Source organism: Notolepis coatsorum, assembly GCF_963971535.1.
Source record: "Notolepis coatsorum genome assembly, chromosome: 3".
NCBI classification, from domain to species: Eukaryota; Metazoa; Chordata; class Actinopteri; order Aulopiformes; family Paralepididae; genus Notolepis; species Notolepis coatsorum.
In genome coordinates, this window is record NC_140167.1 from 185,490,046 (window position 1) to 185,506,247 (window position 16,202).

At 46.1% G+C, this 16,202-nt stretch overlaps 1 protein-coding gene across 1 annotated transcript in view; it reads left to right on the forward strand.

Moving 5' to 3' along the window:
• Positions 1–284: 284 nt before the first annotated feature.
• Positions 285–16,202, forward strand: part of dachd (dachshund d) — a 129,559-nt gene continuing 113,641 nt past the window's right edge. The window contains exon 1 of the mRNA XM_084311471.1: positions 285–1,074. Coding sequence (XP_084167597.1) covers positions 515–1,074 — 560 coding nt within the window. The 5' untranslated portion in view covers positions 285–514. The remainder of the gene's footprint in view (positions 1,075–16,202) is intronic.

Consider the following 16,202-nt stretch of genomic DNA (forward strand, 5'->3'; position numbering starts at 1 on the left):
ACTTGGTTCTGTATGAGCCCCCTGAGATTGAAAAATATACAATATACAAACTAAAGTACAACCTAAAGTACAAAGTGAAGTACAAAATGCAAACAATAAAGTACAAATGCAAGCTTTTTTTTAAATGTAAATGTATAATGTATACTATTCCGTTATAGTCTACTACTATCTGTTCTTCAAAGACTGTCCCCTAGCTCCTCCCTCTCTGTACCTTGTGACAACAACAACTCATCCACTGAGCGGTGCTGCACTTTTCAGCTCATTTTCCTGCTGTCATCCCTGCTCCTATCTTTGATCATCCAGCTCACAGCCCCAAAAACCTCACTCAACACGTCTTTCCAGCATCTCTTTTTACTCACAAACTCACCAGAGAGGGGCTAAAAACTCCCGTGGATTTTTTCATTTTAAGGGGTTCTCGACAACAGCCGTACGTTTTTTTTTTTTTTTTTTGGTAGGACTGTCTTTTCTACTCTGAACTTCGGATCCTCTCTCCCCCCTCTCTAGTGAGGTGACCATGGCCGTACCGGCTGCTCTGATCCCGTCAACTCCTCTGCTCTGTCCGCCTCAGCTCTCCACTCCTTCCGCGACCACATCATCCCCGCCGTCGACCACTTCCTCGCCGTCTCCATCCCTGCAGCTCCCCCCCGGAGGACAGAACCTGTTCCGATCGGAGCTGCTGCTGGCCGGGGGCGGCAGCCCGGGCATCCCGACCCCGACCGGTGCTCTGCCCGGCAAGCCCGTCTACTCGACCCCGTCGCCCGTGGAGAACACCCCGCAGAACAACGAGTGCAAGATGGTCGAGTTGCGCGGCGCCAAGGTGGCGTCTTTCACCGTGGACGGCTGCGAGCTCATCTGCCTCCCGCAGGCGTTCGACCTGTTCCTGAAGCACCTGGTGGGGGGGCTGCACACGGTCTACACCAAGCTGAAGCGGCTGGAGATCACGCCGGTGGTGTGCAACGTGGAGCAGGTCCGCATCCTCCGGGGGCTCGGCGCCATCCAGCCGGGGGTGAACCGCTGCAAGCTCATCTCCAGGAAGGACTTCGAGACTCTGTACAACGACTGCACCAACGCGAGGTGAGTGGAGATGGAGACGCGCGTTGTTGTGGTGGTTATTATTATTATTATGGATAAGAAATGTCTTATTAATGCGGCGCGCCCGGCCGTGCGTAAAAGGCGCACAGGCAAAAGAAAGGGGAGACATTTTTCCATTCTCTATATAGACGTGCATCAAGAGAAATCGTTATGTTCAAGTTTCAAGTTCAAGTTTTGCTTTATTTGTCACATAATATATACGGTACATGTAGCCTACAGAGTGTAATGCTTGGTTCTGCACGACGAGCCCCCTGAGATTGTACTGCCTTCATACAGTAAAATAGTAAAAAGACCAAACACTGTACAATTTATACAATATACAACTAAAGTACGATCTAAAGTACAAAATAAAGTACAGAATACAAACAATGATGTACAAAATACAAACCTTTTAATGCAAAAATGCAAAGATGAGGTATAGGGGTGTAGTGCACATGTTATTATGCCGTAACAACGTGCCTTGATATTATCTTTGCGTAGGGACACTTTTGAACTGCAGTGTGGTGAGATATGCAAACTGCCATTATGGTGGTCTGTTGCTGGATGAACACGGCGGGTGCGCATCGACAGGGGAAAAGTTTTGGGGGAAGTTTGTGTGTGTGTGTGTGTGTGTGTTGGGTTGTATAGCCTACTCGATCGGGCTAAAAGACTACACGGTTGAACGTATAGAGCTACACTTCAAATGAATGAGTTTCCAAGTCTTAAAAAAAAGGGAATAATGAAGAAAAGGAAGTTCATGTAGGCCTACTGTCTGCACCACAACACTGGGAATTTCAGAAACTATAGAGCCCGGAGCGAAAGCTGTCATCCTCTCTCTCTCTCTCTGTGCGCCCCATGCCTCTTTACCACAGGACCCCTCGATTAATTCTACTTTATTTTTAAATGACTTTGAAGAAAAAGTAGGTTATGCCATATCGTCCGCCCTTGCCACGGGGATAATATGATTTCAGTTACGGATTTCAATAGGTAAACACACTAAAATGCATATTCAAAAGAAAGTACAGTCCAATAGAGCACACTTGTTTGCTTGATATGCTAAACACTTTATTTTCCACGGTATACACTCTCTACCACCTCGAATTTAATATTATATAATGTATATATATACTAGTATATATACAGTATATATATACAGTACATAATATATATTAATTTATGTGGTGGGTTATACTGTTGGAAGGCCATGTTAGCAATTGCAGCAATCATTATAACACAAATATAAAATCATCAATCAAGCATAAACATAAACATCCCTGATGATTTTAATAAAACATTGAAATTATTATGCTTCGGGATGATATCAACTTTACAAGCACAAGTTGATGCAGTATCCTACATTATTAAATACAGTTTCTCAAGCTTTAAATGTGGGCGTTGATTTAGGTGGAGATCAATATTTGATTAAAAGGCCGTTTTAGTGTCCTGTTGCTCATGTGCTTTGATGTATTGCCCAATCTCATAGGATGGGTTCAGCCTGGTCAAATATGCCATCTGATCTGTCATTTTGATTGATTCCATATTGATCTCCTACCCAGAAATGAGCAAGAAATGCAAATATGATGGAAAGACTCACGCTAGTGGAGAATATAGATAAGATGTGTCACAAGTCACACGTTAGTCCCAAGTAAAAACACCGGGCTTCCACGTAAGTTATATTCTGTAATTCAACGTTGTTCTGAGTTTGTATCCACGGACAGTATGTTCCCTTTCATGCACACACACACACACACACACACACACACACACACACACACACACACACACACACACACACACACACACACACACACACACACACACACACACACACACACACACACACACACACACACACACACCATCATACATGCGGTTACACATACAGAACATGCATGAATGCACATGCTCACACACACACACACACACACACACACACACACACACACACACACACACACACACACACACACACACACACACACACACACACACACACACACCATCATATATGCGGTTACACATACAGAACATGCATGAATGCACATGCTCTCACACACACACACACACACACACACACGCACACACACACACACGCACACACACACACACAACACACACGCCATCATATATGCGGTTACACATACAGAACATGCATGAATGCACATGCTCACACACACACACACACACACACACGCACGCACGCACACACACACACACACACACACACACACACACACACACACACACACACACACACACACACACACACACACACACACACACACACACACAAATTATACTGCTAACAGAGAGTGATTTGCCTACAGAATATGTAATATCTAGCCCATACAGACACAGTGCTATACGCTTAAAAATAAATCCCATCTCCTTAGAAACAATCAGCACACACACACCGTCCCACATGTCCATATTTTCATCCCAACAGCAATTGTCTCAATAATTCACCTGTGCACCCTGCCACTAAAACAGCATTTACATAAAGCATGAAGGAGTCAAAGAGGTCCCCCCCCAACCTCCTCCTCCTCCTCCTCCTCCTCCTCCTCCTCCTCCTTGTCCCTCTCGTCGGGTGTAGAGGCAGAGTGGAGGGTGAGAGTGTGCTCTGGAGTGCTCCAGCCCTCTCTGTGTGGGTGCTCCAGGTGACGGAGTGTGCGGTTGAACTCCCTGGGTTGTCAATGGGGGGATGGCCAGCAATGGGGTTAAAGGATAATGCAGTGCCTCGCGCCGCTTTAATGACGGTAAAGTGCTGGGCTATTACGGGCACATGGAGAGGACTGTAATTGTCTCTGAAAGCAGCCAGGTTCTACCGGTGTCGGTCTGAAATCAATCACTCAGACCCGGCCTGCCTGCATGCCTGCCTGCCTGCCTGCCTGCTTGCTTGCTTGCCCGCCCGCCCGCCCGTCCGTCCGCCTGCCCATTTGGAGAATTACATCATGGAACAGTGGAAGCATCCGCTGGATAAGAGGCTTCTGTTACTTAGGAAGAGTTGATTTTATTTGCAGGGATGTGTGCTGTTACGCTGTCTGTCGTTGAATTGCTGTTGACAAAATGATCAGTGTCAGTAAACAGGACACACACGGATCGGCCCCTATGGTCGAAAAAAGAGAAGAAACCAAACCCCCCCCCCCCCCCAAAAAACCCACACAGACAAAAAGAAAAACAGTTCACCTCTCATACGTTGGATGTTGTGTTTTTGTATGGCTGGTGATTTATTTGTCAGATAAAAGTCTCTCAGTGCAGCACCAGTTAACCCACCCAGGTAACACAACAGCAGTGTGCTTCTGCCTGCGATAGTTTAGCTTTTCATCTCGCTCTATTACCACAATGTCGTTTTACTCTTTTATACAGAGGCGGAGTGATAACAATGAAGGCTATAATACTGCTGTACAATGGCTCTCAGTATTTCACATGGCTCACCCCCCCCTCCTCCTCTCGGAGTCTATTGTGTAAAAACAACACCACTCTCATTTTACACACAGTGTGAATGTGAATAGCATCACGCAACATCGCTGCATCCTGCTGTTTTAGTTTTGATGCTGACGAAAAAGAAAAAAAACAGGCTCTGGTCAAATTGTCCCCTATTATGCTTGCTATAGGATTATGTTTTCAGAGCATGTGAAATGCAAAGCAATCCCTTTTTTAATAGATTGTTAAGTCTGAGTTTATATATATATATATCTATATATATTTATGCATGTATGTCTATATATATGTATGTGTGTATATATATATGTATATGTAAAATATATATATATATATATATATTATATACATACTCAGACTCTACAATATATATAAAAAAATTATTGGTTTGCATTTCATACATATACATCAGTAATGTATCTAAAAATTACATTTCAATTATAATAATTTTTTTTTACATTGTGAAGAGTGCTGGGGACCACGTGTAATTTACCTAATAAGGGACACCGTAATTACAGTAATTATCGTCCCTCTTAATAGAGTGTCGGGATGTAGCCATCGTCAGCCCCCTCTATGTCTTAAGGACTCTTAGGGCCAGATTAACCGTGTCCCCTCCTGCTCCCACACTGATCCTGGGTCAGTAATCTCCCCTACATTATGACTCCGGCTCCTCCAGAAGACCTCCATGAGCCCCCTCTGTTACAGCCTCTTGTTTTCCTTTTCATTTTCCCTGTGGCGGGACGGAGAAGGTTCTTATTGCCATGTGACACTTGAACTCTGGGAAAGGTTATTATAACATATGGGGGGGGGGGGGGGGGGAGGCGGCGCGGCGATATCGCATGTCTCTCGGTGGTGGTGGTGGCGAGGGCCATCCGGTCGTGGCACGAGGGCAGAGAGGCAGCGGTTAATTGACAATCATTGTGTACCCCTGAAGGTTAACCGCACGGCCCCCAGACTGCGTCCCACCACTGGGGAACGGGCACGGCTTTTCACTTACGCGCCTCCTTCTTTAAGTAGATTCCCTCCCCGTCTCCTTTTAGCCGTGCTGAACTCACTCGACTGTCAAAGGGAGGGCAGGCACTGGATGTTCCACTGCGGTACACCATGTTGATAGGCTAACTGCTGTGACATAGTCTCTTCTCGGAGCCATCGCCCTTTCCCGGTCCTTTATTTCAGAGTGTTTATGCCTAAACACACATATTTGCAAATGACGGTAATTGTTTTGTTTAGTGCTCTCAGTGTGAGCTGCCACAGAGGGTGCCAGCTTGTCTCTCTCTCCCCCTCCTCTCCTCTCCTCCCCTCTCCTCTTCCCCCTCCTCTCCTCTCCTCCCCTCTCTCCTCTCCTCTCCGCTGAGCTCTCTTATAATATATTTGTTTTCTACAAGGCACGGATGTGTTTACAGGTACTCAGGGGAGACTTCTGGATTCCATTCAAATCATTCCCAGTCAGAGTGGGTGCTACGATACCCGTCACCCGGCAACCACATCCAAGAGGGAGCCAGGGCGATAATAACTTCAAAAACAGAGTGACAGATGCCTGATTAGAGAGAGGGAGAGAGAGAGAGAGGGCGAGAGAAATGATGATATACAAAGCTGTTTAAAATCCCAAATTTATTCAAGTACTTTCTTGAAAGTCAAATTGGCATTTACTGTGTTGTTTCTGTACTAAAGGGGGAAAAACATTTTGAAGTTCTCCTTTTACATTTTTAATCCGTCAGAGAGGCTCTGCTAAATTTGATTAGGTGCAGTACATATTCTCAAATCAAGTGTGCAGTTGGCAGATGGCGGCAAGGTGTTTTCGCAAACAAATAGAGTCTCCTTGAAAATAACAATTGCTTTATTGACTTGACATTCATTCAATTGGAACAAGTGCAAATTAGAACAACTCTCTCTATCTATATATATATATATATATATATAATCCTGAAAATTCACAAAAACAGAATTAATATAATCTTTCTTTATTTGTACATTATACTTTTTTCCTTATTTAGCTAAAGCTTAGAAATTATTCTCGGAACTGCAGATTGTTAAAGGGGGTGGGGGGTGGGGGGGCTTTTGTTTGATATCAGCCAATATAATTTGTGGATTTAGAGGCTATTTGCATGGCAAAGGGGCCCCGTATTGTTAATTTGCCTGTTGGGTGCATAAGTTGTCCAAGCCCCCATCTTATTTGCATACCTTTACTGGCCGGGCATCAGCAATAGAATTTACCAGTCAATTTAAGTGTGGGCTATACTTCTACCAAATTAACCACTTTAAAATCATACCAAATCAATGCCAGGCCTTCCCACCCGCGATGATCAATATATCCAAACGATCTATTTTTCACCACCTTCACCGACCACGAGAGAGAGATAAGATATTAGGCTGACTTTAAAAAAAAAAAATTTATATATACATAGACAGCCGAATATAGCAGTTAAAAATCCACCTGTCAATTTGAATTATCAAGCGTATTAAAGTAGACTTTGTTAACAGTGATTTTGCCGGGTGATTCTGCACCTGAGACTGATTGCCTGACAGAGCGGCCGGCAATAGGTTTCAGGGCCACTCTCTCTCTCGCCCCCTTTCCTCCCCGCCGGTGTGATCCGGCCGCTCTTTACCGGCTCCCTCACATTACGGCACATTTAGGGAGCATAGCGGAAGTCACCGGCGCTCGTTCCAGGATGTTAAACGCTACTGACAGAAGTTAGAGGGAGCAGATGAGGTTTCCTGATTGGAGAAGGAATACGAGGGCCCTCGCCTGGCTCTGTCTAATGTGGTCACGTAGTGAAATTGATTTTCCTCAGAAATTAATTAATTTTTCATATAGCCCAAAGCATGGAGTTTAAAAAGAGTGCACACTTGCTGGTTTCCCCCCTTTTTTTGCCTCTTTATTTCCTCTGTCTCTTTTTTTTTTAAAGAATTATTGCCTAATCATATTAATACTTTTGCCCCAAGGATGAAAAGATAATTGTACAAATGCATTTGGAAATATGTATCACTGAGTATTTATGATTAAATTATGCAAATAACTCTGCTTCCATCCTTCGTGGTCCCAGATTGTCTAATTAGGATTGATATGGCGAGGAGATGTTGGGGAATCTCAATACAAGCATGTCCAAAGAGCAGAAAATTGAAAATGACAAGGCTGGATTCCTTAAAAAGTGTGTAGTTTTTTTTCCTTCTTCTTCTTCACCCCTCCCCCCACCCTGTCTAATTCGGCGTGGCTGTATCAGGAGTTAATTTTCCTCTGGTTCATTTCTCGGCTCTGAGCTGACAGGAAGAGGAATCCATCAGGGAAGCGATCTCAGATGGGATTCCACAAATTTCCTTCAGTTGTTTTCGCTCCCCCCATCTTCATTTTCACGGAGGCTATCGGGGATGAATCTTCTCCTGAGTAAACACGCCCACTGTTATTCCTATGGTATCAATGTTGTTGGAGCTCTCTACCCAATACAAGGGGACTCCTCCTTAATAATTGGAGCGTAATAAGGAAGGAATGTCACCTCACAAAAAGCCCTTTGTACTCTTGGAATTTCAATGAAGTGATGTCCCTCTCCTTATTAGAAAGTTTGCTTTATTTGAGCAGGAGTAGGAAACGCATTCCAGATTTTTTTCTTTTTTTCTGTGTGTGTGTGTGTGTGTGTGTGTGTGTGTGTGCCTGCGTGTGTGTGTGTGTGTGTGTGCATGCGTGTGTGTGTGTGTGTGTGTGTGTGTGTGTGTGTGTGTGTGTGTGTGTAGTGTGTATCGTACCTGCGGTGATATCCCATCTTATCTTAGTACAATTGTGCCGATGTCATGTAATTGAAATGATTTCTTGGCTCACCAAGCCCTGTTGGACATTATAAGAGCTTTCTGTGCCATCCCTCTATGGCAGGAGATGGCTAGAGGAGTATAGGATTACGGCTGCATGTAACCAAGCGCCTGCTCAAATATCTGATATAATCCTAATAGCCAATCATCCATACTTCTAATGAGATTAGTGCCTAAATCTACTCAATTGATGTCTCCCTTATAATACCTATTATTTTAAAGAAGGTCATGTACCCGTTGGAACAACAGGAAGCCCTCTTCTTTGCGACAAAGAAAAAAAACACATGATTTATATTGACGCTAGCTTAAGCCATCAGTTTCATATGGTTCAGTAACAAGTTTGTTTCTGGTTGGGGCTCGGTGGTACACCACAGAGGAGAAACCAGAGAGGAAATGACATCGGCTTCCCCTCTCTCTCTTCTTCTGTCGTTAGCTTCAGACGAGCGGTGCAGCACAGGGCTGGCTCCAATGCCTCCAACAGTATCTATTAAAGGGCCGATTGTTATCTAATCTTTACCTGGCGCTAGCTGGAAAAGCCCTGAAGCTAATGACACTTGAGACTAGCAGCACATTCTATGGCTGTTCAAAGCATGTGCTTCAGTCAATACCTACTGACCAAAAACCAAGAAAAGGCCCCAGAGGTATTTATGTGAAGAATGAATTCGCCCCTAAAAACTGAAATGGTGTCGATTTGGCATATTGGATTATTGCTAATCATGTGCCTAAATGTTATAGGGACACTTTCCGGTTGAAGCGACGGGCTAGAGAACGTTCTGATCGGTTGTGTTTGGTTCTACGGATAAAGAGACTCCCAAGGTTAAGCCCAGATATGCATCAGTTAGACTGTACAGACAGATTGAGAATTACATGAATGGTGGAAATTGAATACTGTTGAAACAAATATTGGCTCATGTAGTGTGTGGACTGTCAGTGACGTCAAAGCAGAGTTCACAGACAAAGTCATTTATTATTTATTTATTTACAGTTTTATCTTCATTTCTGTAATTCCCTTGATAACATCGATGCACTTCCTATTCCTTCGTTGGTAAATTACCAAGCTATGATGTTATTCTGTTAATACGTTTAAAGACCAAAATCAAGCATATAGGCTTTAGTGTGTACAGATGCACCTGTCCTCCCATACAATTGCTGCAATATCATCATGGCCTTGATAACTCTGCCTATACCAATTCTGAGGACATTAGGTTGAGAATGCAAGAATATATAGGTTTTTGTTTGAAATAAAGCATTTCAGTCGCATTTATTCAGCAGATCCTACACTTATTGTTGATACAGGTTAAATAAATAAATAACCGTATGAATAAATAATTCCACGGCTGTTTATTGATCGGTTTGTAGTATCTTCTCAATACGAAACCATTCAAATGGTCAGCATTCCAATCGGAATACGGTAGCCGGTGTGATATACTGTACTGTAAAAAATGACAACGTCTGCAATCCTGGCTGTTTTCCATACAGATGGCCACACCCAGAGTGGCTCCCTGACGGCATAGCACACCTGTAGAGGTTATGAGCAGGGTATCCATATCAGCAGGTCAACACTTTTTCATCTAACACTGACATCCCCCCCACCTCCCTCCCTCCCTCCCTCCCTCCCTCCCTCCCTCCCTCCCTCCCTCCCTCCCTCCCTCCCTCCCTCCCTCCCTCTCTCTGTCTGTCTGTCTCTTCTCTCTCTCTCCTCCCTCTCTCTATCTCTCTCTCCCATCCCTCCCTCCCCCTCGCTCTAAGCCCAGGGAGAATGTCGGTGGGGGTCTTTATTGGTTGCGAGCGCTTGGGTTTCTCCCCTCTCTCTCGCAGACTCAAATGTCACCGTCTCCCTGATGTTTCTTCAAAATCGCCTGTGCCACCACTTGCTGTGGCGCCTACCCGGCTATTATTACCCCCCTCTTAAAGAGTGACAGTGGGGTCCTCTGAGACGCGACACGACACTCCGCGGAGGGAAGCCACACTGCTGTGCTGTGTCGACCCTGATGCCTGCGAGCCAATCGGAGGGGGGGGGGGGGGGGGGGGGGGGGGTAAGCGTTCCACACTGTACACACCTGGCGTGACACGAGGCGACAGGAAGTCAGGAGACGCCGCCGAAATTGAATTCCGCGCAGTTGCTGTTACTAGAAAGGTGCGTTCGGCAGAGCGCACAAATCTCCACCCGGGCGGCAGCCGTCCCCCGTTTCTTTTCTAGTAGCCTACATGTTAGTTGTAGGGGGTGGGGCAATCAGACCAATGAAAGCAGATCTCCCCCCCCATTATTCCTATTACACTATTATACACTATTATGCTATTACACACTATTGCACTACCAACCACTATTACACTATTAGACAGTACACACAATTAAACGATTTGGTGGAATAAACATTTAAATATATATATATATATATATAACCTGTGTAGTATTACCCTCTTGCGTTCAAAAGGTGTTCAGACTGAACATGTATTTCAATAGACAATGATGGAAATTAATTCAAATACAATTTATTCAAATAAAATACTTGTCGTTGACGGGTCTGAAAAATATTCCAGAATCCAGGCCCATGATCAATGTCTCGTCCAAATCGTCCCTGTAGTTTGCGAGATTAGCTGCAGACAGATAGACAGACAGACAGACAGATTCATGCATGCAACCGATTACATGATCTCCCCGGTGGAGATAAAACCAACACTGAAGCAGATTACATCTGCCATATGTGAAAAATATTGTTTCAATACCCCAATCTTGTCAAATGTAAAGGAATGGGCTGCCAAAATGTATACCAGAATAATTTTTAACTATGAGTTAAGAGTTCTCAAAAGGAATCAAGCCTGAACCGAATAGACCCGAGTTCATCACATCACATCTCAGTCCAAACCTGGAAAAAAACAGAACACAAGTTGGTTATTGCCAGAAAAAGCTGCACAATTTACATAGGTGGTGGCTCAAATCACATGCGCAATGGAGAGAGAGAGAGAGAGAGAGAATACATGGAGAGGATGAAAGAGTAAGCAAGCCTACTGTTTTTGAGTTTTTAACAGATTTAGTCATTGAGAGCAGCAGAGTAAACCAATTTTGCCGAACGTTAGCAATTAAATGTGTACATGTTTTAATGTTTGCCACATTATAATTGCCCTTTTATCATTTATCATACCGCAGATGATACTCAACTCAAACACTATATTAAAAATAGATATAACTAACAATCATAGCCTTCAAACCTGAACAATTAAATATTAAATAAATAATGGAATGAACTTAACAGACAAATTAAATAACACACTCTCGTTCTGTCTCCTTGACTAATAATAACACGCCGGGCCGGCCTCCTGCTTCCTTCTCCAGGCTAATGAATGTATGTATTTAGCCTATATTAATAATTAAACGCTCAACCCTTAATAATTAAATAATAAATGAATAATTTGGAGCCAATGAATTGTCAAGACTTTCACAACTTGTTAAAACGTGGCTATTTATGCTCACATGTATAGAAATGCAGATTAGCCTATACTGTCAATACACACACAGAGACATTCTCTTTTTATTTTTAATTATTTCTTCCGCAGCCCGACCCGACCCGACCAATTAGCATGAATCGTCGTCTCAAACCCCAGCCGTACCCGACGGGCTTCCCCCGGGCCCCGTCGGGCTCGGGCTGACACTGAGAGCCGCAGCGTACAGCACGCACACACACACCGGCGCCTTCAAAGCAGTGTGTTGTAGCGGCTGCTCACTGTTTTTCTAGTAATTCCACAGTAGTGCAGAAAATACAGTGAGACATGTTCTCTATGGAAATAAACACGGTTATGATAATAAACCGCCTCTTGGCTGAAATGGTCTGTTCACATACATTAACCCTGTGTGACTTTCACATTAGGAGCCATGGTGTGTGTACTGTGTGTGTGTGTGTGTGTGTGTGTGTGTGTGTGTGTGTGTGTGTGTGTGTGTGTGTGTGTGTGTGTGTGTGTGTGTGTGTGTGTGTGTGTGTGTGTGTGTGTGTATGTGTGACCAGTGAGTCAGTGAGAGAGAGGGAGAGGGAGAGGGAGAGGGAGGGAGAGTGTGAAAGAGAGAGACAGAGAGAGAGACACCCTCACACAACTTCACATATGAATGGTCTTCTGTGAAAAGGAGGATGAATTGAGTCAAGCTGACATAGCATGCCAATAAGCTTTGTCTCATTTCCAATGCAGTATTCATTTGTGCCACAGTGAGATTTATTGCATGATTGACAATTATGAGAGGGTGACCTAGTTCTTTGTAATGGAACAAAAATGGTTTTCATCAGTTGCCATTGCTGTCTTTTTGCATTGTGCGCCGCCGAGGCTCCCTGGTAAAGAATAGGGATAGCCTCCGTGCAGTGAGAGACCCCCACCCCCATCCCCCCCCACCCCCACACCACCGCCCTCTTCAACTATTGAAACTCATGCATTTTTCTAGTAATGGCTTCATATATTTTGCATAGAATCACATCATCCACCATGTCTGTCCCTCAGCAGAAAAAATGAATTTCCTACCCCATTAAGCAATGTGAGCGCTCCGAATGGATCAGACGGAAGTGACATTTTTACGAATGCTCCTCAATCTCTCAACTTCGGTGTAGTAGTTGAATACAAGGCGGGGAAGAGGGGGGGGCGGGATAGGGACGAAGTAATGTCTCGTCTCGACGGCGTCGCGCACACACATCGTCCGCGGACGTGTGCGATATAAGACGGTGTGATGCTACGCCGCGCCTATAGCCCTCTTTACCGTTCGCTCACCGTCCTCGGTGCCGGATCGAGCGGATCGCGAGGACGCTCGTCCCTTTCACCGTTGTGATTGTCGGAAAACGGCCTTTTATAAAGTGCCTAATATCCTGATATCCTTTATGGCTGATACCACTTGTATATTAGCTGTGTGTGCATGTGTGCGTGTGTGTGTGTGTGTGTGTGCCCAGTGAAGCCTAGATTACTACGACTATGAAGAGGAAGTCTCTTCTCCGGGACTCTTGCTTGACTGGCCCCACAAATGATACAAGCCAGGCTTTAGTTGGGAGTTAATATCCTGCAAAATTGTCCTGCACGGCCTCGGCACAATGTGGATGATTAAATGACACAGGCATATCAAAAACATTTCTCTCAGACTAGTGGCTGTTAAGTGTCGCGCCGGTGCCGTCCGTCTCCCAAGGTTACCGTCGAGAAAGCCAAGGAGCAGTCGGGGCGAGGTGGGTGTCATTGAGGTGTGATTGTGGCTCTGTGTGCAGGTGTGTGAGTGTGTATACGTGCACGCTGGTGTGTGTGTGTGCCATGTGTGTGCGCGTGCATGCTCGGGGGTGTTTGGTTCAGCAACCTGTTTAAGTGGTAATAATGTCTCGATAGGATTTCAGGGTCTCGTCGAGAGGTTTGATAGAAGTTTGAGTGGACATATGCTAATAGGCGCCTGGGAACGCGTGGCGTTAGAACGCTTCCTTGTAGGCAGTGGGTACCCCCCTCCTCACCACCACCCCACGCCACCCCCACCCCCCGGTGACAAAAAAAAAGAAGGCCTCGCGGCTCTGGAGCTATCCATTTTATCCCTCCTCTCTCAACGGATGCGATGCTTTTGTTTTAACCACCCCAGGAAAGGAGATGAAAGGCACCGTAATGAAGCCAAAAGGTCCTTCTGTAGTTATCAAATGGCCTTTCACTCCTGACCTTTCAAGACGCCACAGTCGGAATGGGACGGGGACGGGGACGGGGGGTGGGGGGGGGGGGTTGAGACAATGCTAGAAATATAGATTGGATTGCGGGAGATCAAACGTATCTTTGTATAGGTCGTACTCCCTCGCAAAGCGCAGAGAGAGGGAAGGGACAACCTTTCACAATCTATCACTTGGACACGAAAAAGAAAGACAAACATTCGGGGGGGGAAAGAATAAAGTGTTCCGCCACTCGCAGCTACTTCTTCCTCCTCCGCGCTCCGCGCAGATCAAACCGTTTGGTAAATGGAACAATGTATACATTTGTCTTGCAAGGCTCTCCCCTCCTTTCTGCGTTTGATATCCCACAGCCGCCGTGGCGTGCTTTGTCGTGAGGATATTCATAGCCGTCAGGGACTAGACCCTCGAGGAGTGCGTTAGTGTGTCTTAGTGTGTGTGTGTGTGTGCATGCGTTTACCGTACGCGTGTTGGTCATTCCATTATATAATCTGTCCTTGACAGAGAGAGAAACCTTTTTGTGACACTGCAGTGCCACTTGCTATTCTTGCTGTTGCATGCCAGATAGGCTAACATTATCCCAATTGACGGTGTCCTCGAGAGAGGGCCTTTTAAAATGCATGATTAGACTAACCAAACCGAATGGAGGCATGGCTGATTAGACAGCCCAAACCAAACTGAGGTATGGCCAGGCTTCCTAATGCCGACGCTATATAGCTGTGTGCCAGGAGGAGCTCCACAAGTCCACAATAATACACTTCTATCTATAGCACGTAGTTAATCCTTAGTGTTTGAACTGTTATTGTTCCCAAAGCTTTTGGGAAACTCACTCTCTTAATGTCGCATGTTGACTGGCGAGCGCTGTGCATGGCGGCTCATGTGTCCCTGTGATCATTCCCCAACAATACGGGGCTCTCGACACTATTTGTAGTCGATGACAATAAGTGAGACTTGGGGAGGTTCAGGGTCGGGTCATTTTAAATGACAAGGTGCCACATTGTAATGACAGCCCTACAATACTCGGCAGACCGACCCCCCTCCCTCCTCCCCTCCCTCCCTCCACCTCCCTCCCTCCCTCCCCCCTCCCCCCTCCCTCACCCTCCCTCCCTCCCTCCCTCCCTCCCTCCCTCCCTCCCTCCCTCCCTCCCCCCGTTGTCAGCCCTACCCCGTAGATAGGCTGACTGCGGTGAGAGCTCTCTTAGCGTTATGGTATCAGGGTTGGCTGCGCGATGGCACCCAAACATTCCCGCCATTCCCAACATTCTACCGTATATAGAGCGGGACTCCCGGTAGCCTCGGGAGCGTCGGAGGCCGCGGAGCGTGAGAGAGAGAGAGAGAGAGAGAGAGAGATGAGAGAGAGAGAGAGAGAGAGAGAGAGAGAGAGAGAGAGAGAGAGAGAGAGAGAGAGAGAGAGAGAGGCGTAGCCGGCAGGCCCTTGGCACTGGCGTCCCGGGCAGGAAGACGTCAGACGGAGCAACAGGAGCGGCCGGGAACCGAGGCCGTCTGGGCCCAGAGGCCGGAGGACGGAGGGATGGAGCTGGGAGAAGATTAGTCTTCGCCCCGCGGGTCATTGTGTACCCCGAGCAGGCCCGGGCCCGCTGGCCTCGGTATTGTTAGAGAGAAAGGTCAGGACCGGGGACCGGCCTAAGCCTATTAACTACCACACACCACCTCTTCCTGGAAACCCCCGGCTTCTCTTAACTACCGAGGGGAGGGGGGAAAAAATCGTCCGTGTACGAGCTGAGGTCATCGGCCATATTATCTTGGCCGTGGGTTTCGACAAAAACACAGTTAATTGATAGACTTAGGCTTTGGCTGAACGTTCTGTTTAAACATCAGAGCCGTGCCTATATCTTCCGATGCGGCGCCATTTCCAGCGGTTATGCGGATAATTGTTTCTGAGAGCCCGCCCTCGTCGGGGGCGCGCACGCACGCGCATCGCCCAGGAAACACCGGAGGTCTGCTGCTCCCACGGATCCTCCGGGTGTCAAAGCAAATCCTCACATTTATATCAACCTCAGCGCGCCGAGCGCTTATGTACTGCATTCATAAGGTCGTCTGAGCCTCAACACACTCCCATAAGTCTCCTTTAGCCACGGTGATGGCTGGTGTCAGGGATGTCTGGCGAATGAAAGGAAACACGGGCAGATAGCGTTTGATCCGTGATGGAGATGAGTCCACATCGGAGCAGAGCCGGTGATTAATAACGCTGCGTCTGGACAGAAAGGATGT